Raw genomic sequence first — 27261 nt, 5'->3', positions numbered from 1 at the left:
GACTCCCAGGTAGCAAGTACAGCTTGGCTGGCATATCTGAGAGAATGTCTGTGACAACCTCAAGGACTGTTGCACATGGAAGACTGCTGTACAAATTGAAGTGGTATGGTACTAAGGGCAAGTTGCTGCAATGGATAGACCGGGGTTCGAGCCCGTCACCACCAAATACGGAGAATGCGGAAAGGTCAGGGAATGACCACCGCATATCCCGGAGCAATATGGCCTTAGTTGCTAATGCTCCTAAAAACCAAATAACTAACAAACAAGCTGCAATGGATAAAAGGATGGTTGAGTGGGAGATGACAGAGAGTGGTAATAAATGAACACTGCTCTACGTGGACTAATGTTATTAGTGGAGTTCCCCAGGTTTCAATGCTGAGCCCATTGTTGTTTTGTCTATTTATTAATGATATGGATGAAGGTATATCAGGCTTAATGTCCAAGTTTGCAGATGACACAAAGGTTGGCTGGGTTGTTAATGATAGTAAAGACAGTATGCTACTGCAACAGGATCTAGAAAAGTTCGGTAGATGGGTAAGTTTAATATGGACAAATGCAAAGGACTACCATCCTAGAGACAACAGTTTTAATGTTAGATGATCAGTGGAGTAAAAACAGCGCATGTCCGTGCAGCAATAGCACATGAATAACATGCCTCACTCAGCTCATTGCACTTATCCGTTGTATTTGTATTTTGAATTTCAGTTGATAAAGAGACTCATTAGTCTCGAAAGCTACTGCCTGTTACCATTAGTATATTTTACATTAAACTGGGTTATAATTATACGTATATTTGTTTTTCTCAAGGTACTACATATGGGTAGCAGTAACCCAAGAGAAATGTACCGACTTGGAATACTACACTGAGGGAGGTGGAGAATGAAATAGACCTGGGTTTAATTGTGCAGTCGGATATGAAGTTCCTTGAGAAATGCAGAGGGGTTCCAGAGCAGGTCATGGAGTTTTGTCAATGATATATAGGAAATTTTGCTAGTAGAGACAAGGAGGTGATTATACCTTTGTATGTGTGCAATGGTCAGGCCACACCTTGAGTACTGCATACAAGTCTGAGGCCTCATTTTAGAAAGGATGTAGAGTTGCTAGAACGAGTACAGAGAAGGGCAACAAGATTGGTGAGAGGAACAAAGGGGTGCACTTATGAAGAAATGCTTAAGTTCTGCAAGTTGCAGCATCTGAAGACTAGGCACCTGCGAGGTAATCTGATCTAAGGTGTATAAGGCCTTGAATGGTTTGAGCAGGCTCAATGCTGATGAGATATTTCCACTTGCTGAGATTAAGAATCTGAGGGGGGTGGGGCATAGATTCAAATTGAGGAAAGACAGTTGTAGAATAGATGTGTGCAAGTTTGCCTTTAGCTAGCTGATAGTTGATTGCTGGAACAGACTTCCATCTGTTGTTGTGGAAGTTGATAGCTTAAATAAATATAAGGTTGAACTAGACAAACATTTGTGGTGACCGGATTGGTGAAATGGGAAGGGTTTTTTTGGCTAATGCTCTATAAGCTTGTTTTGTTGCATCATATGCCTCAACTAATGCTAATAAGAGAGGTGGTTTTTTTTCTCCCAGATCTGAAGTGTTGTGGTGGGACTTATCCAATGGGAACATTGGATAAGTGTCTTTCTGGCACATGAATTCCAACAAGAATGACTTGGTCTCTCTGCTGTAAGAAACTCTCACACCATTATCCACTTTATATTTATGTCAAATCATAGATCAGATCAAAGGCATGGAGTTGGGGTATTTAAATGCTTGAAAATAATTTTTCATGATCTTTAATTACAAATTAGGAAATAAAAAAATAGGAAATAATAACATTTTTATAACATATTCAGGTCTGGAGAGAATAATTTGTTTCAGTGGGCAGTGAGAGCTTTGTACTCGATTAGATTTTTGAAAGAACATGCAGTTGATTACAAAGTAAAAATATAAGATGACAGTACATCAAAATATTACTTTCACAAGTTTAGCAATGTTTTCATTCATCGGTTCAGTTGATAAATGTTATTTAATTAATTTATTTTGTGTGCAGAGAAATAGCCTGCTCGTGAACAGCACTAAACTAGCAAAGTATACAATGAAAGTAATTAAACATGGAGAAAAATAAAAAAATAACCTTGAGTACTGTGTACAGGTCTGTCTGCTATTATGATTCATGAGGTTATTTAGTTCAAAGGGTTTCTGTTAAGTTCAGTTCAAATTTGAGACTTCTTTGTTTCACTAATGATTTTAATTAATTACATTTTCAGTTTAACTAGGGGGTTAGTAATGTTTAAAATGCCACATATTTGCAGCCAAGTTAACACAATACATAATATTTTTTGTAGATGGAAGGCAGAGCTATAATCATTATCCTGTCTTAAAAGTCTAATTTAAGGAAAGTGCTTTCAAGGGTGCTGGTCCTGTATTTATATGCCATAGTGACATAGACTTTGGTGGCATTAAGTCTGTTAGAAGTGAGCTTTTTAGGGTATTAATATTCATTGAATTATAATATATCTTCATGTACTGCTTCAAGTGCTGTAGAGAGAACTGCTTTATCAATGAATTTTGTGTGGTACCAACCAGTTTATTATTGCCAATATGGATTCTTTCATTGTCAGTCCATAGGCTACCTTCTAACTTGCATCAATCATCCATATCTATGTTTATACATGTTTTATGGAGAAGTTTGCAAAACTCAGCATTTAACATTTCAAAGATTGCTCTTAATATTTCAAAGACACTTAATTAGATGTGGTAACCGGTGGACAGTCCTCTGATATTTGCAACTGGTTGGTACGTTTTCCCTATAGCCACTACTGTGGTATGCTGTACAGTCCTTCATCTTCTTATTTTGTGTCAGTCAGTTCAGAGAGATCCTGGAGAGATTATACAAGACTAATGAGGTAGAATTGTACTCAGCATGGTTTGTACTTGTTAACAAGAGAGATTGTGTTTAAAGAACTCCAGGGGCTCACATCTGGTGAGTATGGGCTTAGCACACCCAGGGTCCTGAGCTGGATATTATCATTCTTCTGTTTAACAAGAGAGATTGTGTTTAAAGAACCCCAGGGGCTCACATCTGGTGAGAATGGGCTTGGCACACCCAGGGTCCTGAGCTGGATATCATCATTCTTCTGTTTTTTAGTGATTCCTTTCTCTCTCTCTCTCTCTCTCTGTGTGTAACTTGGATATTTTTTCTTTTTCGGCTGGTGCAGCACAAGCCTCAGGCTTCCTTGCACCATGTAGCTAATAATACTAATAACTGCTAGTTTTTTTTTTGGAGGGGAGAAATACACAGGCTAATAGTTTAACAGTAGCTACAAGCAGAGGTGAAAGTGATTCTTTTGCCTGCTTCTATTTGGACGTGCAGCAGCCTGGAAGGCAAGGTATGATGGGATTACAAAGTCTGCTAAGGGACAGACAAACATATGGACTGTGTTAGTGTTACTATAAGCAAAAACAGACATGCATATACATGGTTGTATTCTAAGGGGGAGATTAAAATCTCCACAGATCCGATGTTCTTCTGATGGATGGAAGCTGGTGTGACATCAATGGTGCATGGATTTGACGCTGACACAACATTTAAAAGGTTCTCCACCTCTAATAGGGAAGTCGATAATTTGGTGTATATCAATTACATGGAAACTGTGTAATGTTTTTGTGTGCAGATTTACTAGCTAAGGGGGAGATTAAAATCTCCACAGATCCAATGTCCTTCTGATGGATGGAAGCTATGGATAAGCCAGTAGGTAACTTCATTGATAGCATTGACATCTGGTCAGGCTTTCAAAACAAGCAGAACTACTACAAATACAACTTTTCACTTTGATTGAGGAATTCTGCAAAAATTTCCATACCTTGAACCCCCTCCCATTGATCTTAGACTGCCCTGCTATAGCCAGCAGTATTCATGCATGTGAAACACTCCTCCTCTTCTCTAGGAGAGTCAAAATTATGTATCAACACTATGGCATGCTGTATCTCAGAAAGTTTGTTGAGTAAACATGAAGATATTTTAAACATCAGATGTTTAAAATATCTTCTAACCAGTACCCACAGGCAACAGCAGTAGTTAACAGCCTGAGATAAGTGCTAGGAAGAAAACACCTTATCTTTTAAGTATCCTCCATAGAGACATTGGACAGAAATCTCTAGCAGTGTTACTTAAGTGGAACCTCAGCATGACAAGACCACCTGTTTATAAATTTGGAGAGTGGCAGACAAGAAAACTGCATCACCTTAAAAAAAGTAACATTTGTAGTGAAACTTATAAGATATTGTTTGATTACAGTCATTTTGTTTGTCGCAAAGCAGAGGTATTGCATCAGCTATTTCTATAAATAGGGCATTGGAAGGGTATACACACTCATTAGTATGCTGTTTTGCGGAGGTGTAAGCATGGCTCCATATATTCAGTTGACACCAAGAAAAAAAAGTGTAGCTGTTGCTCTGTCCCAGGAAGGGCTTTCTACATGTGCTATCGCTGATAAAATAGGCTACTACCAGTCAACAGTATCGTGGGTGCTGAAATTAAAGCGTGAAACCAGTGATGTAAAGAGAAGACCTGGATCAGGCTGTAAGAGAGTGACTGTGCCTTCCCAAGATCGATATTTGAAATGGCTATGCCTTCGTAATCTCCATGCTAGTGCTCCTGATCTAAAACTGGACTTTGAGATGGCTTCTGGTATTGAAACAAGTGCACAAACTATCCAAAGACAGCTTTCGGAATGTGGTCTGCATGCCTATCGGCCCAAGAAGAAGTCTTTGTTGACCCAACAAATGAGGAATAAGCGACTTGTTTGGGCTAAAATGCAAGTTTCGTGAACAAAAGAGCAATGGGACACCATCTTTTCTGACGAATTGAAATTCAACCTGCATGGCTCGGATGGGAAGCGATATCTCAGAAGATGAAAATCGGAGCATTTTCACCAACTTTAAAGTTCCCCCATCACTCAGGTGGTCTGGGGATGTATAACAAGCAAAGGGGTGGGGCAAATTAAGTTTATTATCGGAACAATGAATGCAGAAACTTACACCGCTATCTTGGAGGAGTGCCTGAAACCCGTTATTAAGGGTCACCACACAGACATCCAAAATTGCATTTTTCGACAGGACTCGGCACCTTGCCACACAGCAAAATTGGTAAGTTTTATGCTATTTAGATTTAATGATGTGGTGAGTTTGTCTTCTTGTCTTACAAGGCTTAAAACATACTTACACCTGTGTTTTCCCTCTTTTTGTCTTTCTTAAGGTGCAGCATACCTCAGAAATGCTGGCATTACAGTGTTAGACTGACCTGGCAACAGAGTAGATTTGAACCCTATTGAAAATTGCTGGTACATAACGTTGTCTAAAATTGCTCAGAAGAAGCCAACAAGTAAGATTCAGCTGCAGGAGAGCATTGTAAGGGTGTGCCATCATGAAATTGGGCAACCGTATATCCAGAAGTTGATTAACTCTTGTGCTAGATTGCTGCAAGGCTGTGATTGTAGCTTAATGAGGAAAACAAAATATTGAGGACTTATTTTGCTGATTTACAGTACATAATACTATTATGTTAACTTCATTTCAGTTTGTACACGTAAATGCAATAAAATGTATGTTTGGTTGTCATTATTGCCATTTTTTCTCATATTTTCAATAATTACCCATTTTACCCTTTGGAAAGATATTCATGGCAATTAGGTATATCAGGTGGAGTCTTTTTATTGGATGTTATTTACAGAGATATACATCCTATCTAACAAATGCATTTTGAACATTTCTGCAACCCACAATGCAGTGCAAAACACATTATTTGCAAAATTCACAAGTGATGCAATATTTTTGTCCACCACTGTATGTGAGACAGATAAAATATCTTGGGTTGTGTTGTGAGGAATGTCGAGCTTTATTGCTTATTCAAGATACATTAAGGAGAAGACTAAGACACTATGTGCCAAGCATTTGAACTGACTGGGGAATGAAAGAAATAGCAATTCGACTTCTGATAGTATATTTCAAATAATCGTTATATACACCTGTCTGGTTTGGTGAACAAGAGTAATACACAGTAATGTCCGAAAATATGTTCTCTCTGCAGAGTGTTTTTCACTTCTTGGTGTAATCGAAGGGGGGGGGGGTTATGTCAGTTATAACCATTAAATCTACTACAGAGGCTTCGATGGGTATAGCTGGCAAGATGCGAGCTGATTTTCTGGTAGCAAGATCTCTCCTAAAGTATACCCTCAAATGAGGTGTTTCCATAGAGAGAATAGGTGGCTGATGGCCCAACTTTGATATCTGAGCAGAGGCATTTAAATGATGAGTTAAATACTGTTTGGCAGAACTAACGAATTAATTCTGAGAAAGGAAGACAGACTTATGCTTTCTTGCACTCCATTCTAATTGTAGACTATAGATGTAGGCCATAGCTACAGTTTGGGGTGTTTGTTTGCTTTGTCCTTACTGGACATGGTTCAAAGTCAAGGCCACGTCCACTGGGGTTGTCCAAATCTGAATTAAGTGTAATGTCAGAAACTGGCCTCCATGTTTTGCTGCTTTGTCTACATTATATAGATTTGTGTTTTCAGCTGAAGCGAGAGACGCTCATTCTGTATGATGATAATTTAAATTAACTGTTTAGGGAGCAAAGGAATTTTGGCCTATCCAGTAGATGTATCAGACAGGCATTTCAAAGGCAAGCAACCAGATAAGGTGGCCTACCTCCTTGTGGTAGGGATGGCAACTTGAAATAGGGGTGTGAATTGCCCATTTCCACTAAAAGACCAAATGTCCAAGCCCTCATGACCTAACTTTTTGTTTTGTTGAAGTTGACCTGCGGTCTTTGTGTCGAAGTGTTTTAATATTTTTGTTAGTTGAACCTACTAATATACAGGTAACCCTCTTATAACATGGTAGTTAAGTTTCTATAAAATCTTGTGTAGCGCAAAACTGTGTTATATGGGACTAAGAAACAGTACAAAAAGGGGGGGTTATGTGCCAAAAGCTAACAAAAATACACCATATTTTTATAAGGCGCCTCCGTAGCCAGGTGGGAAAGAGCAGCAGTGCGTAGCACACGCTTCTTGGTTAGACCGGGGTTCGAGCCCATCACCACCAAATACGGAGGATGCGGAAAGGTCAGGGAATGACCACCGCATATCTCGGAGCAATATGGCCTTAGTTGCTAATGCTTCTAAAAACCAAATAACAAACAAACATTTTTATAACTAACGGAAAGTTAATTTTTATTAAAAATAGTAATAACTGAACAAACATTTTACAGACTGATACATGTATATCAGATAATGTATGTTCATTTAATTTTCTTCCTCTTCATTGCTGCTATGCACAATCAAATGCAGCATCTAGATTTCGTGTATCATTAGTAGAGGCATTTGATGCAAGAAAGCAAGTTTATGCAGCATCAGCCAAAAAAAAAAATAAATAAAAAAATAACCACTTCCACTTCACCCCTCTGCTCGTTCGAAATACCTGTCCAGCTGAGCCTTAAACTTATTTAGGCTATCAACTTCCACGACAAGGGATGGAAGTCTGTTCCACCAACCAACCACCCACTGGCTAAAGGCAAATTTCCATACGTCTATCCTACATCTGTCTTTCCTCAATTTGAATTTATGCCCTCTCAGGTGATTATTCTGAGCAAGAGGGAGAATCCCATCAGCATTGAGCATGCTCAAACCATTCAAGGCTTTATACACCTCTATCAGATCACTTCGCTGGTGCCTAGTCTCCAGACACTGTAATTTGCAAAACTTATGCTTTTCTTCGTAAGAGCACCCCTTTGTTCCATTCACTACTCTTGTTGCCCTTCTCTGTACTCATTCCAGCAGCTCTATATCCTTCTTGAAATGAGGCCTCCAGGCCTGTATACAGTACTCTAGGTGTGGTCTGACCATTGCCTTATACAAGGGAATAATCACCTCCTTATCCCTGCTAGAAAAATTCCTATATTCCACTCTCGAATTCCTATCTTCCACTCTCTTTAAAAAATCTGTAATCTGGGTTTGTTTGCTTTTGATTGATAGATCTTTGTAAATTTCATGGTAAATTTCACAGTTGTCCTTCTACTGTGAAATTTATGTGTGATGTGAAACCTATCTGTGATGTGAATTTCAGTTGACCTAGTGTGAGGAATCAGTGAACCTTGAAGAAAAATCATTTTGAAGCTTCTGAATGATGTAAAAAATTTGCATCTTAGTGGCTGATTGTTGCACTCAGTGCAACAATCAACCACCACAAACTTCCATCTGTTGTTATTGTGGAGTGGGTAGTTTGACTAAATGAAGGAAGAACTGGGCAAATTCTTGGAACCAGTGGATGGGGGTGAGGTGGGTAGGTTTTTTTTTTCCTTTGGTTTTATGCTCTATAAGGTTGCATCATTTGCCATTATTAATATTAACACTAATACCATATTCATATAAATTTTTAGTAAGTTGCTGTGCAGAAACAGGACATCAACAGTTTTTGACTTCATCTGTATTCTTCTTCCTTGAATTAGAAATCGAGATGCAGAACACTATTTGCTTGCTGCACTAACACAATTGGCAATGATAGCAAGAATTAAATTCCTCCCATTCTTCAACAGATAGGAGGAATGTAAATGTTAAAAACCATATGAAACTATACCCTAAAATATTACCTGCTGTATATATACTCAGATGATACTATTTCATTTATTTAGATTGTGTAACTGGCGAAACTACAGCTGCCCATTGACAATTGAGGATGCACCCATCCATACTCTTCCAACTTCAATTCAAACTCTAAATACACATTTTCTTAATTATATAATCAATTTTTTCCCCTTAAATATGTACTTTTTGATTTTATATTTTATATTAGTATTATATTAGTATTTTATATTAGTATTAGTAACGGCTGCATGGTGCAAGAAAGCCTATGGCTTATGCTGCACCAGCCAAAAAAAAAAAATCCGAACAAAACAATGATAAAAACAAAAAAAAAAAATAAATAAATAAATAAAATAAATAACTAAATAATAATAATTAATAAATAAAAAAATAAATAAATAAATAAAATAAATAACTAAATAATAATAATTAATAAATAAAAAAATAAATAAAATAAAATAAAATATAAATAAAAAGGAAATTAAACCTATCATCCTATGCGCTTCCCTTACCCGAAAGTACTATCCAGATGACCTTTGAATTTCCCCAAACTGTCGGCCTCTACCACCCATGAAGGCAACTTATTCCAGTAATTTATAACTCGCTGGCTAAAATAAAACTTCCTGCAGTCCAATCTAAACATTTCCCCCTGTAACTTGAATTTATGTCCCCTAGTTCTAGCATCATTTATAATCTTGAAAATTTTGTCCTCATTCATTTTACTGATACCTCTCAGAGCCTTAAACACCTCAATCAAATCTCCTCTAAGGTGTCTAGTTTCCAAACTCTGCAACCCACATATTCGAAGTCTTTCTTCATAAGGACGCCCTTTTGCCGATCTCACCAGGCGAGTTACCCTTCTTTGCACCCTTTCAAGAAGCTCGATGTCTTTCTTTAGGTGCGGTCTCCATACTTGAACACAGTATTCCAAGTGTGGTCTAACATAAGCCTTATATAATTTTCATATACTTCACATCTTTATGTCCTTGGACTTAACACATCATAGCCTGAATTACCAATGCACCACAAAAATTCATATGAAATAGACTTTGTAAAAATAATTTTAATAAACAGTAAAAAAGTGAACGTGCAGACGATTTGTATGCATGATGATAAGGTACTTAAATTATATGGTAATTTTGAATTTACCCTGATAAATACAATCCTAAGTTAGTGTTCTTTTAACCTGCAGTTTTTGGAAAATTTTAATGATGTTCTTTCAGTTTTGTGCTGAAAGATTTCATTTTTAGTGTTGATTCAGTTTCTAACTTGAAGTACTGAGTGCAAAGTTCATAACAAGAAGCAATATAACATAACCCCAACAATAACATCATAATTTTAGATAATTCATAAATTGAAAAAAGGAGGTCTATGATACTCATTTTTTCTTCCATTTTTTGTCTGGCAATATGATATTGAGAGAGAAGGCAGTTGAAAAAATAATTTTAAATCTGGAAAACTAATCGTGTCTTTTAGAGGAAGTGTAAACAGTTTATAAAGGTGTCAATAGTAGAGTCATGTTGTGTGTATTTCAAAAAAAAAAAAAAAAAGAAATATGATATACACCTGATAATTTAGTACATAATGTTACTTTGAAAAAAAAAAAAACTAATAACATAGTTCCTTTATGAGTTAATATATATTAATTTTTGGTACAATTGTATTAAATTATTTATATTGAAAAAATGGAATTGCACATGACCCACGAACCACAAAATTTTGGAAAACCAGACATGCACTGTAGGTAAACCGTGAGTACCCAACCCGATGAAGGACTCTAATCTGGCATTCCTACTGCAAAGACCAGTTTTCAAAACTCTAAGGTTTGAAAATTTATTCTTGTAGTGCCACTCACTAGCAACATATTGTGTTAAGGTTAATAAGAATCAAACCAGGTGCATGTATAGCAGATATTGTGGGCATATCAGAGGCATTGTGTCAACCAAATATAAGGGATTCATGATCTGAATATGGGGAGTTAATTATTTTAGTGTAGCTCCTTAGTTGAGAAGCACACAAAATTTAAGACAGTGCATTCAGTGGACATTAGCATTAGCATTAGTAGAGGCATTTGATGCAAGAAAGCAAGCTTATGCAGCATCAGCCAAAAAAAAAAAAAAAAAAAAAAACCCACTTCCACTTCACCCCTCTGTTCGTTCAAAATACCTGTCCAGCTGAGCCTTAAACTTATTTAGGCTATCAACCTCCACCACAAGGGATGGAAGTCTGTTCCACCAACCAACCACCCGCTGGCTAAAGGCAAATTTCCGCACGTCTATCCTACATCTGTCTTTCCTCAATTTGAATTTATGCCCTCTCAGGTGATTTTTCTGAGCTAGAGGAAGAATCCCATCAGCATTGAGCATGCTTAAACCATTCAAGGCTTTATACACCTCTATCAGATCACCTCGCTGGTGCCTAGTCTCCAGACACTGTAATTTGCAAAACTTAAGCCTTTCTTCGTAAGAGCACCCCTTTGTTCCATTCACTAATCTTGTTGCCCTTCTCTGTACTCGTTCCAGCAGCTCTACATCCTTCTTGAAATGAGGCCTCCAGACCTGTATACAGTACTCTAGGTGTGGCCTGACCATCGTCTTATACAATGGAATGATCACCTCCTTATCCCTGCTGGAAAAATTCCTGTATATCATTGACAATACTCCATGAGCTACTCTTGCAGCCCGTCTGCACTGCTCAGAGAACTTCATATCTGCCTGCACAACCACCCCCAAGTCCCTTTCATTCTCTACCACTGTCAGTGTAGTACCACAGAGTTGATACGTTGCTCTGGGGTTGCTGTTTCCCATGTGTAGTACTTTACATTTGTCAATGTTAAACTTCATTTGCCACCTCTCAGCCCATCTGCTCAACCTTTCCAGATCCTGTTGCAGCAGCATAGTGTCCGTAGTGTCCTTGACAACCCTGCCAACCTTTGTATCGTCTGCAAACTTGGACATTAAGCCGGATATACCATCATCAATATCATTTATAAATACAGAAAACAATAATGGACCCAACACTGAGCCCTGAGGGACTCCACTAATAACATCAGTCCACGATGAGCAGTGTCCATTGATTACCACTCTCTGTCTTCTCCCCCTCAACCACCCCTTTATCCATAGCAGCAATTTGCCTCCAATGTCACACTGCTCCAATTTGTGTAGCAGTCTTCCATGTGCAACAGTATCAAAAGCCTTTCTAAGATCCAAGTATATAATATCAAAGTTATTCCCTGCATCCAGTTCTTTTGTGACTGCATCATAGTATCCAATCAAGTTGGTCAGGCAAGACTTCCCCTTAACAAAACCATGCTGTGTCTGAGCTATAACTGAAGTCTTGTCTAAATGATCCTGCAGTGCTTCTTTAACCAGTGCCTCCATTAATTTTCCTAGAACAGAAGTTAAGCTCACAGGTCTATAATTACTTGTGTCAGCCTTTGATCCTCCTTTGTGAATTGGGGTCACATTTGCATATTTCCAGTCTATGGGTATCTCCCCTGAGTCCAAGGAAGCTCTCATAATTATGGCTAAGGGTTTGCTTACTTCCTTTGCTGCCTCCTTTAATATAACTGGATAGATCCCATCCACCCCGGGTGCCTTTCTTGTGTTTATCTTCAACAGTTTCTCCTCCACTTTACTCCCAGTTATTTCGAGATTCTGTAGCTTACTGCTAGAGTTGAATACACCTCTAGCATTCCCCTCGCTGAATAACTCCTCATGTGTGAATGTCGATGCAAAATATTCATTTAGTTTGTTGGCTTCCTGAGCAGGATCATCAACACTTGACCCATCAATATCAAGTGGACCAATCTGATTCATCCCCTTCCTTCTAGAGTTTACATAAGTAAAAAACTCTTTGCTGTTTTTCTTTGCATCCCTTGCCAAGGATTTCTCGTAATCTGCCTTCGCCTGCCTAACCTCCTTTGTAACTTGGTTGCATATCAACTTGTATCTATCATAGGCTTCTGTGTCATGTGTTAATTTGTATGTATCCCATGCATTTTTCTTCTCTGCCATATGCCTCATTAGTTCATCTGACATCCATTTTGGCCTAAACCTTGAACAATATTTCTTAGTTGGTATGTAAAGCCTAGTAGCTTCCAAGATAAGTTCTTTGAATGCTTCCCATTTTGAATTTGCTGTTGGTAACATCATCAGTTGGTCCCACTGTATAGAATTTAAATACTGTCTCAGTCCATCGTAGTCGCCTTTACGGAAGCAATAACCCTTCCCTTTACCCCTAATGGTAGTTACCTCTTTGAGTAAATCCCACTTCAGCACACTGTGATCACTGCCACCTAGTGGTTCATTTCTCTGCAGATTCTTAATGCATGAAGAATCACTGCTGATAATCAAATCAAGAGTATTACTCCCTCTAGTTGCCTCCCGAACATGCTGATGTAGAAAACAATCATCCAATAAATCCACAAAAGCCCTGCTAGTGTGTGAGTAACCAGCCCCCAAATTCCAGTCAATATCTGGGAAATTAAAATCTCCCATTATAAGACACTCTGATTTACTGGCCCACTCTATTTCCCTGTACAGTTCCTTATTATACTCATCAGAGTCATTAGGCCTATAGCACACTCCTACTCTCAATTTTGATCTCCCAATGTTTATGTCACACCAAACTGACTCCACACTGCACTGTCCAGCGATGTCGACTGGCTTCACTTCCTTGGTTTTTATGTGTTTCTTAACTAATAGCATAACCCCTCCCCCCTTCCTATCCTGTCTATTCTTTCTGTAGACGTTGTACTCTCCAAATTGCAGTTCTGCATCCCTTATATCTGTGTGACACCACGTCTCTTATATTCCAACAATATCTGCCTTCGATGTTTTGAGCAATACCTCAAATTCATCAAATTTATTTACTAAACTCCTAGCATTGGTGTACACGCAAGTATACCTGCACCTGTTTCTATTCTTAGCTACCCTAACACAACCCATGTGTTTACTTGTACCGCAATGGCTCCCAGCAGTCTCTGAAATACCAGACATGGGTAGGCAGAGCAATGTTCAATCAGTTTGGTGTGACATAAGTACAGGAAAACAAAAATGAGAGCAGCTTTATATGCCTATTGACTGTGATGAGTACAGCAAACAACTGTAGAGAAATAGTGGGCAAGTAAATCAGGATGTCTTATAATGGGAAATTTTAACTTTCCAGATGTTTACTGGACATTGTGGGTTGGCTACTAACATAGTAAGAATACTTTTTTTATATAAGAAAAGAGTATGACTTTTATGGATTTATTGGGAACTGGCTAAAACTTGTGCTATCGAAGACTTTTGATCTCTTAGAAACAGATATAAGTTTCTTGGAAATTTTTTTTTTTGACTTCACATATTAAATTGTGTTCAAAAAATAGTTTGGCATAGTTTTTGTTAACTTATTTTTAAATTTAGATGGAGATTTTGTCAGTTATGAGCTAATATTCTAGAGCTTTATATTGTTGATTTGATGAATCATATATCATAACTAGTGTAGTAAATTCAGGTGATACAGAAACCTATGGTAGATATAAAGTAGTCTGTAATCGAGTCACAAAGGAAGTTAGGCAGGCTAAGGTAGATTACAAGAAGTCTCTGTCAAGAAAAGCAGCAAAGACTTCTTTACTTATATTATCAGTTAGCATGAATCAGAGCTGTAATACTCAATACGTTCTACCTTGATATTAATATTTGTAAAGTAATAAGAGGAACTCCTCTTATTATTTTACAAATATTATATTATCAGTAGAAAGGAGGAGGTGGTCAGATATCTTGGTCCACTTGATGATGTTGATGATTTAACTGCTAATGAGCTTGCTATGTTTCTCACGAACTAAATAGGTATTTTGCATCTACATTCATTCATGCAGAGTTCTTTAGAGGAGGGGAATGCCAATAGTTCATTAAAATCTAACAGGGAGCTAAATGATTTTGTCATAGCTGAGAGGAAAGTGGAAGTGAAATTGTTGAAGCTTAACATAAAAAAAACACCTTGGGTGGATGAGATCTATTCAATTAGAGGTGTGTAAAGCCTTGAATGGTTTGAGTATGCTCAATGCCGATGGGATTCTTTCTCTTGCTCAGAATAATCACCTGAGAGGGCATAAATTCAAACTGAGGAAAGACAGATGTAGGATAGATGTGCGGAAATTTGCCTTTAGGCAGCGAGTAGTTGGTTGGTGGAATAGACTTCTATCCCTTGTTGTGGAAGTTGATAGCCTAAATAAATTTAAGGCTCAGCTGGACAGGTATTTCGAATGAACAGAGGGGTGAAATGGAAGTGGTTTTTTTTTTTTTTTTTTTGGCTGATGCTGCATAAGCTTGCTTTCTTGCATCATATGCCTCTACTAATGCTAATACTGTTTACATGTCTGGAGGCATCATTTTAGGAAGGAGGTGAATGAATAGGAATGGGTGCTGAAAAGAACAACAAGATTAGTGAGGGATACAAGAAATTATAGTGCCTAAAAACAATGGTGTAACTAGAAAAAGTGGGCCAATGCAAAGTTCAGTATGCGTCCCAGTGAAAATATTGTTTTGGTAAAAAAAAATTAACAATACAACAGTAAACGTGTATTTAAAATCTTTATCAATACAATATAAAACAAAAAAATAATATTAAATTCTGTAAATATAAAAATTAAAAATAAATTTTGAAAATTAAGCGAAGTAATATATTGACTTACGTAATTTAGAATGGTTTTCGTCTAGATTTGGCACTGGCAAAATCATGAGTTAATTTAGAAACATCCATTATTTCAGCTTCTTGCACTTCTATGCTAAGCAGTGCTAGCGCTGATAGATGCTGTTGTCCCTTGGTGTTTCTCAAATAATTCTTAATTAATTTTAATTTCGAGTAAGAACTTTTCACAGTTGATACAGTAACCAGTATTGTCAAAAATAATATCAATAAAGAGCACACTTCCGAAAAACTAGCACTGATATATTATAGTATTTTACTATGACTAGTTCTGCAAATTCGCAAATAGTTTTAATTTTTTAAAGTCTTTATGCAAAGTAGTAATTGCATTAAAAATGATTCTGAATAGTCACTTGAAAATTTCTTTTGCACCTTCTCTGTGTTTTTTATAATGGAATTTTTGTCCATTTGGATTGATTGAATTGGAGTCAGAAAATGTATTTAGTCCTTGAAACCTTTTGTGCAATTGGGTAGTCACTAAGTCAAGCCCTGTTACCCCTTGATTTTTGGCCATGAAGGGACATTGCAACACTGTCCAATCTTGTAACTATTACAATTGAAGGTGGAGCAATAAAAGATTCTCTCTCAATTACAGAATAAAAAAAAAATGTTAACTTTAAAGAGCAGTTTGCATTTTCAAATCGATAGTCCTCTGCCAGTCAGTTCATCAAAATATTTCTTAACAAATTGCCTCCGTTCATTTGCAAATGACAAGGTATACCCCATTTCTATGCAATAGATGATGCTCCCTTGACAATATTTTCAAATTAATTTCTTAATTTTTTCACTTGATTATACAATGTTTTTATACCCAATGCAGTTTGACCAATATCTGTATTCATTCTTTGCAAAATCATTGATGTTCAATTAATACTCAACAAGATTTTTTCTATCAGTAAGTTGATTAGCAAAATCAAAATTTTCAGCATTCTTTTTAATCCAGATGGCTTCTGACTTTTCATCGCTTTTTGACGATTGTATGATAATTTTATTTAATGCCATTAGCAAATTGGGAAATCTCAATTTTATAGCAGTTATAGATGCAAGCTGACTAGACCAGTGAGTTGGATTTAATTTCTTTAATACAATATCACATTCACTTGTAATTTGAGATAACGAGTCCCAACCGTTGATACTGTAGCCAAAAAACACATGCTTTGAACAATGCTGAAATAGTTGGACATTTCTGGTACTCCATTTACTGCATCATTAATAACTAGATTGAGATTGTGCGTTGCACAATGTACGTACAACGCATTTTGTCATAATTCTTTTAAGTGGGATTGTACTCCTGAATATGCACCACTCATTGTGTTTGCTCCATCGTACCCTTGCCCACAACATTTTGAAAGATTCAGATCATTTGAATTTAGGGAGTTGCAAATAATTGACTTTGTACCAGCAGTTGATCCATTAGTATTGGTGAAAAAAATGAAGGAACATTTCTCTGACATCTATATGTTTAGGTCTGTTGTCATATGGATCTTTTACAATATAGACATAACAGTACACCAAGCTTAGTTGATCCATTTTTGAGATATCTTGTGTTGTATTAGCAATGAGGTAAAAATATGGGGCTTCTTTAATATCCCTAGTTAATTGTATTCTTAAATGTTGGCCCAAGTATTCAATAAATTCATTCTGGATTTTGGGACTTAAAAAGTAATGCTTCCAGTTGGTAAATCCACAACCTGTGTCATAATTGGATCATATTCTGCTAACAACTTTATATCCAGCAAAAAATTTCTAATGTTGTAAAATTCAAAACATTTCTAGGTATCACTTAAATTTTCTTGATGACCCCTTAAAGCTAATGAATTTCTCAACAATTTTAGGATTATTTTAGTCACCTATTCTAATACTTTCTCCAAAAATTACATTGTTCTTGCAAAATTTCTTCCATTATAATTCTATCAAGTCCTGTATTGCTTTTCCTTGTTTCTTTTGTGATGCATGCCTACAGCTATTTTCATAAACAAATTTAGTAGACAAATTTTGCCAAATAATAATGACCCCTCCCCAGTAAATGTAAATGGGCCCCTATTTGACTTTGCAGTCACAAATCCTTAAAAACTGCTCTGGAAGCAGCAGCAACTATGCTAACACTATTTCACCTGTATTCACTGCATTTTTGCTTGTGCTGTGCAGCTAGCTAACTATAAACATGCTTTGTGTGAAAAAAATATTATTGTTCGTAGACATAGTAGATTTTATCATAAACATAGCTAAAAAACTTAAATTTTACTTAATTAAATTTTTTTCCATTTTGGTCAGGAGGGCAGTGGGGGTCCCCTTTCGGTTGTGGGCCCCAATGCATCACATTGGCATAGTTCTGCTACTACCTAGAAACCAATCACCAGTGAGAAGATTGATGGAAGTGTTTACAACTTTGAAGCAGTAATTAAACTAATTGCTGATGGCATCATCAGTGTTTAGTTTCATTTCATCCTTACTCATTTTTTAGTTAATACACTTACGGGGAAATATATTTAAATTGATAAAGGATGGTTGCAGGATAGATGTGCCAAAAATTTGCTCTCAATCAAAGAGTAATTGATTTTTGGAACTAACTACTTCTGGTTTTGTGGAAGTGTGTAGTTTGTGTAATCCTTTCTTAAATTTATTCAAAATACTCACTTCCACAACAGTTGTTGGAGATGTAGAGATGAGTTGGATAGGGCTTCTTTTTTTTTTTGGCTGATACTATGTAAGTTTGCTTCCTTACATCATTTACCACTACTAATATTTTGTCCCTGCTGGAGAAGTTCCTGTACATCAACTGACAGATCTACAAGAGTTGTTCTTGCAGCATGTTCACAAGAGTTGTTCTTGCAGCCTGTTCATAGAATTTCACATCAAGCATTATGATACATTTACTTTGAGATTTTTTTCATGCTCCACTACATTGTTTGGTACTACTCAAATTATATGTTATTTGAAGATTACTGCTATCCAAATAGAGTGCCTTGCATTTGTCGCTATTAAACCTCAGTTGCCATTTTCCAGCCTACCTACTTATTTTAAACAGATCTTCTTGAAGTTGCCTAAACCTGATTAATATCATTAATTTCTGATGATACAAAGGTGGTCCCACCTTTGTATCATCAGAAAATGTAAGAAATCAAACTTAAAATGCCTACATCAATAAATAGTAAAAAGACCAACTCTTCTGGAAATCTAATTACCACATTAGTTCAGGAAGAATAATAGTAGCAGTAATGGCAAATGATGCAAGAAAACAAGCTTATCAGCCAAAAAAAAAAAAAACAGTTCACCCATCCGTACCCTCCAAGAATTTGTCTAGTTCTCCCTTAAAATTATTCAACTCATCCACAACAACAACAGATGGAAGCCTGTTCCAACAGTCAACCATCTTCTGACTGAAGGCAAACTTCTGCACATCTATCCTGTGGCCATTCTTCCATAACTTGAATTTATACCCCCTCATGGGTGTAGTCTCAGCAAGTGGTAGAATACCATTAACATTCAGCATACTGAATCTTCAAGGCTCTAAACACTACAATCACATCTCCCCGCAGAGGTGCCTAGCCTTGAGATGCTGCAATTTGCAGAAATAAAGCCTTTCTATAAGAGCACCCTTTTGTTCCCTTCCAATCTGGTTGCCCTTCTCTGCACCCATTCCAGCAAATCTACATCCTTCCTGAAGTGAGGTCCCCAGATCTGTATATAGTATACAAGATGCAGCCTAACCATTCCCTTATACAATGGGACAATCACCTCCTTATCCCTAGTGGCATGTTATCCTACAAGCAAAAAAGACATCTACCTACATGTGATTCTGGGGCCTGGATCAGAGGGGGCTCCAAAATCAGTTTAAAAAACTCATTGCTGTTTTTTACTAATATTTTTTAATATTTTTAATGAAATTGGTAAAATAACTAAATTTTATATTTAGTTCTAATGTCATATAATTTGTTTGTTTTGTTGTCACAATAAAATTAAATTAAAAATGTTCTTTATTAGTTTTTTCTTTATTAGTTTTTTCTTTAGATGGGATCCCAAATTTTCATTTTGCCTTTGGCCCCATAAAGGCATAATGTGCCTCTGCTTATCCCTGTCAGCAAAGTTTCTGTATATCATTGACAAAACACCATGAGCTGTCCTGGCAGCATGTCTGCACTACTCAGAGAATTTCATGTCTGACTGTACAATTAACCCACAGGTCTTTGTCATTCTTCTCTACCCTGAGTGTAGTACCACACAGTTGATAAGTTACTCTCACTTTACTGCTACCCATGTGCAGTACCTTGCATTTGTCAACATAACTTCAACTGCCATTTCTCAGCCCATTGACCCAATTTTCCTAGATTTTGTTGCAGTAGTTGACCCTGATGACTGTTGTTAACCACTCTGTATCATCAGCAAACTTACTTAGACATTAAGCCTGATATACCTTCATCAACATCATTGATAAATATTTAAAACAACAATGGACCCAGTACTGAACTGTAGGGAATTCTACTAATAATATTAGTCCATGAAGAACAGTGTCGATTGATAACCACTCTGTCTTCTTCCACTTAACCATCCCTTTATCCATACTTACCCTTAATGCCACATTGCTCCAGTTTGTACAGCAGTCTTTTATGTGCAGCAGTATCACATAAAAGACTGCTGTACAAACTGGAGCACTGATTGTTTATAACCACTTTGTCCCTTACTACTTAACAGCCCCTTTATCCATAGCAATAATTTGCTCCAATTTATACATTTGTGCATGCAGTACATTATCAAATTCTTTACTTGAGGTATTGTATGGTAGAGCGTTGAAAATCCGAAACCTCCATAATCCCAACAAGCCACCATTTATTTATTAATTTATTTATTTTTATGCTGATGACATAAAATTCTGTTATCAGAATGATGCCTAAAATAATCGCAGTAAGCCCCAGTTATTAGCATTAGTAGAGGCATACGATGCAAGAAAGCAAGCTTATGCATCACTAACAAAAAATTTAAAAAAACCGCCCCATTTTACCCCTCCATTTGTTCCAAATGTGTGTCCAGCTCAGCCTTAAATTTATTTAGTTTATTAGCTTACACAACAAAAGATGGAAGGCTTTCCACCAATCAACTACCTGCTGGCTAAAGGCAAATTTCCACACATCTATTCTACAACTATCTTTCCTCAATTTGAAACTGTGCCCCCTCAGGTTCTTAGTCTGAGCAAGAGGAAGAATCCCATCAGCATTCAGCTTGCTCAACCCATTCAAGGCCTTATACACCTCAATCAGATCACCTCATAGGTGCCTACTCTCCAGGCATTGCAATTTGCAGAACTTAAGCCTTTCTTGGTAAGAGCACCCCTTTGTCTCCCTTACTAATCTTGTTGCCCTTCTTTGTACTCGTTCTAGCAACTCTACATCCTTCCTAAAATGAGGCCTGCAGACCTGTATACAGGTGTGGAGGTGTATTAAATGGCAATTTAATACATGTGTATTAATTAATGTGTATTAAATGGCAATTGTAATAAGTGAAAATTGGAGGAATGTTATTCACAGGCTATAAAAATGAAGTTAATAAAGTACAAATTTTACCTTACCAATAAAATTAAATGATGCACAAAAATTGGAAGAATATTATCCACAGGTTAGCAAAATAAAAATAAACTTAAGCTTATGTACATAGCTTAATTAATACACACTGTATTAACTAAACATAACGCTTTGTAATCTTATATTTCTGTTCACTGACTTTTTTTTTTTTTTTTTGTTATAAAATCTAAAACAGTAAAAAAAAACATAGGCGTCAATCAATAACAAAGAATACAAAATGCTGAAATTGCAACTAACACAATATGTGCAAATGAGATATGGAGTAAAATGTTTACAAAGTTTAAATATAGGAATGAAGAGATTCTGAACATTTATAGTTTTATTTTATTTTACTGTACTGGAGTTGTGGTCTTCTTCTTTTGAAAGGAAGCAGAAATTTTTAACAATTAAATTGAAGATTGAGATTTTAAACAGACTTTCAAAGGGAGAAAGTGAGTCTTCATTAGCAAGATTTTACGAGGTTGGAAAGTCAACTATAACAGAAATTAAAAACAACGAGGAAAACATTTTAAAGTCCACATCAAGACTTGATTCAGATGATGGTAGAAAAAAAAAACTATGAGAACAGCTAATGACCCATCCCTCGAAGATGCTGTTTGTTGTTGGGTTCTGGGAACATCAGCAACTAAAGTCACGTTGCTCTGTGTATATGGTCTGTAAATTGCGTGTTCTGTCATCAGTTTTCTTGTTGTTGAATGAAAAACCTGAGTTTTGGGGAGAAAAACCATACTACCCTCGCCCGACTAGCTCAGCCATGTTTTGAAAAAGGCCCATAAAATTCCTCCCATCATCGACGGGACTCGAACTTTTACGCCCAGGGTGGGGAGGATGGTGATTCTATCAACTGCGCTACCCACAACGGCTAGGTTCAAGCAACAAGCTCAATACTGTCTGACTCAACTACTCTTGCTGAAAAGAGAGAGATCTGACAACAAAGAAACAAAGTTTGAAAATGGTGCAGCAAAAAATAAGTAATTATTTTTGTTAAAGGCCTATGCATTATTGTGGCTGAAAGTTCCATTTGTTTTGTTACCTATGAATAAAAATACATAAGTACAACCTAGTGTTTTTATTTCTAAGCTTACTAACCTTTTTTTAGTCTCCAGAACTGTATTTTTGATAAGTTCGAAAATTCGAACAAATTGGAAGTCCAAACTGTCCCCAGTTCCGATTAGTTCAGATTATTGATGCTCTACTACCATTGGCTCACATCTGGTGAGTATGGGCTTGGCACACCCAGGGTCATGAGCTGGATATCATCATTCTTCCCTTTCTTGGTGATTCTACCCCCCCCCCATCCCTCTCTCTCTCACAGGGTAATTCAGAAATTTTTTTTTTTGGCTGGTGCAGCACAAGTCTCAGGCTTCCTTGTACCATATGGCTAATAATAATAATACTATATATGATGTCAAAATTATTATTTTCAACCAGTTCCTTTGTGAAAACTTTATAGTTGACTGTTGAGGCATTACTCCCCTTAACAAATTCTGTAATTGCCTTATGGCTTCACATCTATCAAGGTGATCATGAATTACTGCCTTAACCATAATTATTTTCCCTTGAAAGAGGTTGTTGCCCATTTCACCCATTGAATCACCTTTGCGAATAGATGATACATTTGCACATCTCTAATCTGGAACTACTTATGAATATAAGGAAGCTCTCATTATTATGGATAAAGGTTTAATTACCTTTTTTATGGGTTCTTTTAATATAATCGTATAGATTGCAACCTATTGTGCTTTGTTCACTTTTATCTGCAGCAATGTCAGTTAAAATCATTTAACTCCCAGTCCATGTTAGATAGATTTCTGCTGAAACCATCTCTAAAAATTTCTTAATGTGTTATTGTAGATATAAAATATTTATTCAGTTTATCTGAAATTCATACAGAATCATCAGTATTTAAAGTCATTAACATCCAGTGGACCAATGCAATTCATCTTCTTTAAGCATTAATGCCAGAAAGAAAGAGAAGACCCTTTCTTGAATGCACATGCTGTTTCATGCATTTCTGAGATTCTTTCATCACTCTCTCTCTCTCTCTCTCTCTCTCTCTCTCTCTCTCTCTCTCTCTCTCTCTCTCTCTCTCTCTCTCTCTCTCTCTCTCTCTCTCTCTTGACAAGGACTTTACTTATTACCCTTACATACACAGCTCTGTGAAAACAGATAAAACTGGACACAATTTTAATATTTAAAATCTGAGGTATAGCTATATTTCATTTCATGTATTATGTTATGCTATTTCATACATTTTCATAGTTTTTTTTTTTTTTTTTTGTGAAATAGATATTGTATTTATTCAACCATGTTTATTTTCAGTTGGAGAATGCCACTTTTACAATGCCTCTGTGGAACCAGTAAGTACAAACTCTCCTATATCACAAATGGTTTTAGAAAAATATCAGAGTGCACAGTGTTTGTTTGCAAAAGATGATGCTATACATCCAGTTGAACAAAATGCTGTTGAGCAAGGTGAACTCCCATTCTTGTGTAATCAGTGTGGTAAGGGATTCAGTCAGAGGGCCGATTTGGATATTCACAATTTTAGTCATAATGGTGCTCGCCCATTGGAATGTCATATATGTAAAGCAAAGTTTGCAGCTCCTAGCAGTCTTAAACAGCATCTGAGAATTCATTACGACGAACGCCCATTTACTTGTTCTGTATGTGGGAAAGCATTTAGACAGTTGTCAAATCTTGATGCCCATCTTCGAACTCATACAAATGATCGACCTTATGCATGTGTAACTTGTGGTTTGAAGTTTAAACAGTCAGGACATCTGAGTAAGCATCAGCAAATTCACCGAGAAGGTAGAGTAGTAGGACACCGTGGAAGAAAGACCTCAAATTTCTATGGATTATCACAGAATGCTGCAGTCTGTGGTGATGAGAGACCTTTTACTTGCCAAACTTGTGAAAAGAAGTTTAAACATGCATCTAATCTTGAAGTTCATCTGAGAACTCATACAAATGAAAGACCATTTAGTTGTGAAACTTGCGGTATGAAATTTAAACAAGCTGGACATCTAGCTAGACATAAGAAGATTCACAAAGATGGAAGACTTTTTGCTCAGCGAGGAAGGTGGGCTGTAATTTCAGAAAGAAAACCTCCTAAAGTAACTGCACACAATAATCGACCACGTCAGCCATTGATGTGTACAACCTGTGGTAAGAATTTCAAATATTTATCACTTTTGGATATTCATCTTAGGACACACACAAATGAACGGCCATATGCTTGTCAGACTTGTAGCTTGAAATTCAAACAGGTTGGTCATCTCAGGAAACACGAAGAAATACATCAGAGAGGAAGATTATATGGAAAGCGTGGTAGATGGGCAATTATTGGAGACAAAAGAAGTATTCATATTGAAAGGGTCTTTGCATGTTCCACATGTGGAAAAACATTTAAACATTCATCAGTTCTTGATATTCACTTGAGGACTCATACAAATGAGCGTCCTTATAGATGCGAAACTTGTGGTTTCCGTTTTAAGCAAGTTGGCCATCTTAGTAGGCACAAAGAGATTCATAAAAATGGACGACTATTTGGCCAACGGGGAAGATCTAGAGGCTTTTACAAACTTTCACAGGTGACATCGAGTTTTGAACAGACAGAGGATATTCAGGTTGATCATCCTGTCAGTTTAGTTAAAGTGGAATGGGAAGAAATGAATGGTGAAATTTATTGCTAAAATATATACCATCCTTACATCATCCTTATTTCAGGCTGTATTTCTATTAGATAAGTGAGAAAAAATTTATCATGTAGGAGCTGTTATATGCACTACTGAATGTCCTATGATAGACTTTTGTATAAATGGCAATGGAAACTGATTGTAGGTAAATGCCCATAAATGATTATAATCCAGAGATTGGTTCTTGCTACTTATCATGTGATCGCACAATAGTTATAGGGCCGTATCAGATAAATCAATACATGATTTGAATGCAGTATAGCTACATCTTGAATTTAGTTAAGGTGGTCAGGCACCATGCTTCTTAAATCTCTGATGTTTTCTGACCTACTTTTTCTTTTATAGTAATTATTAAAAAATAATAGTAAATATCATAAGAGTTGAACTTTGGGCTGTAGAAGGTCTTGTCACTAAATTGACCTTAATTTGCTGTAATTTCCTCCCTTGGTTAAATGGCATGTGCTTACATAATTTTTATAGTTATTGTTTTACCTTGTGTGAATTCAATAACAAAAACTGTATTAGCACAATTACAAATCAGTGTGTCAACAGAACTTTGCTATTATAATTGGTATCTTAGATATAAATATGAACAAGTGTTATTTTTTTGCTTAGTGAGGAAGGTGGGCTGTAATTTCAGAAAGAAAACCTCCTAAAGTGGTTTACAACTTTAGGAACTAGCTATAGGTGATGCTGAGCAGGAAATGTGCATTCATGCATACAGAGCATTAAAGTAGGAAAAAATGGGCAATGAAATATAGTATTCAATCAGAACAACAACAATATAAAACAAAAAAAAAAAAAATTTCTCATGAACAGAGAATCTGCATCAAAATGAATCTCTTTTTTTTTTTTACTCTCCCAGAAAATGATGAAAATTCCCATGCATCATGCCACAGGTATACCAAGTGTGTGCAGTGATTTTTTTTTTTGAATCAGACTATTGTCTGATTAGTGTTTACATCAGGTTTTTGTTGCTTAGCAAACTCATTACTTAATCCCAAGAAAAAGATTAATAAACTCTGCTTTCATCGAGAAACCTTGAGGCTTCATTGTCACCTTCAGGGCCATCAAGTCTTTTAGTAAATGTGCGTCGTTGATCACACCGAAGATGGTGTCCTCTTTGAAAAAAGTGAAATCAGATCATATCATCAGTAATGATGAGAATGACATTGTAAAATACTAGATTTTTGGGATTTTGCAATGAGTTAATTCATTCTACGGGACATTTTGTTTAGTAAGAGCTTATGAATTTAGGTTGTAGATATATTATGGTCCAGAAAATATGGTATTTAAAATTTGAATGCATTTTCTAAATTATGTTTCTTAAAATATGCTGTACTGCACAACTACCAACCACAGCCTAGTGGCCAGGAGTTGATAAGTAGATATTGATAGATAACTAGCAATGAATATACATTCCATGTAGCAGAAGTCAAGGAGACTTGAACTGATTAAAGAAATTTCCAGTTGAATCATTCAGTAATATAACATAGGCAGTCCTCAACTTTTGTCATTCTGACTTATTATTACTAGAAAATTGCTACTTATGGTAATTTTTCTTTTTGTTACATTTTAACAGACAATATGAATACAGCACAACACATGTAAAATAAGAATAAAATTTGCTAACATGAAAATCAGAATGTAATTTCATTAATAGCTGCTAACTTTGTGTTTATGAAAGAGACTTGATATGTTTGAACCTTTTTCCAGCTCACTACCCTGATATAGTTTCTCTGTTCTGTTCACAAGGAATAGTAAAACTATAGTTTTACCAATAAAGTTGGAATTTTTGAAAAATTTTGTTTAATTTTGTTCATCTCTAGTTAACGAATTAGCCATCAGACATGCTTTGATCAGATGGTCTATCCTGCTTAAAATGTGGATCAAAGAAATGATATTTACACATTATTTTCAGATATGATAGTCTGCACTGCATAAAACATATCATTTCAGCCTTTTTAAGAAAATGTTGGCTACTTAAATTTGAAAGGTGACTAAATGGTAGAAAAGACATGTCCTACACAGGCTGTTTTCTTCTTTCTGTAATTGATAAATAATAACCATTGTATCTAATCTCTAAGTAGACAGAAACAGTTTTCCAAACATATTCTAAATATGACTGCTCTTGGAATAATTAATATAAATCATTAGAAGACCAAATTGATAATAGTAGACATTTTTCAGTTTTTCTGTCTGGCACACTTTTGGCTTAGTTATCAATTCACTGTTAAATTCCCAAACAAGAAATCAGTCAATCCATATATTTAGAAGTTAAATCTTTCTGGGGACTGTGTCACAACTAATTTAATAAGTTTGCTGCTACCTGTATTTGAGAGATCCTGTTCAATGTGCCATATTTTTGGAATGTTGAAAAATCGTTAACATTTTGATCATTTGTAAATAATGGTTGAAAAGTAAGTCTGGAATTCATAGCTAAAAGCAAACACTTACTTTTGGGCTAATCACTGTAAATCAGAACAAAACTCTAAATTTTATTCTTCATACATAAACTAACCTCTAACACAACAAAAAGCATATAAACAAAAACAAATCATTGATGCTAATAGCCTAGGGTTCAGTGTACTTACAGAATCGAACACTATTTTGTGTGCCTTTATTTGTATATTGACTGCAGCAAATCTG

General features: G+C 36.2%; 1 protein-coding gene across 1 annotated transcript in view; it reads left to right on the top strand.

The window, feature by feature from the left end:
• LOC150081061 (uncharacterized) overlaps positions 1-24609 on the top strand; it is a 120050-nt gene extending 95441 nt beyond the window's left edge. The window contains exon 5 of the mRNA XM_090380903.1: positions 23234-24609. Coding sequence (XP_090237029.1) covers positions 23234-24609 — 1376 coding nt within the window. The remainder of the gene's footprint in view (positions 1-23233) is intronic.
• The last annotated feature ends 2652 nt before the right edge of the window (positions 24610-27261 follow it).

Source organism: Mastigoproctus giganteus, chromosome 9, assembly GCF_048544385.1.
Source record: "Mastigoproctus giganteus isolate SK-2022 chromosome 9, ASM4854438v1, whole genome shotgun sequence".
Classification (NCBI taxonomy): Eukaryota; Metazoa; Arthropoda; class Arachnida; order Uropygi; family Thelyphonidae; genus Mastigoproctus; species Mastigoproctus giganteus.
This window is presented reverse-complemented; position numbering and strand designations above follow the sequence as displayed.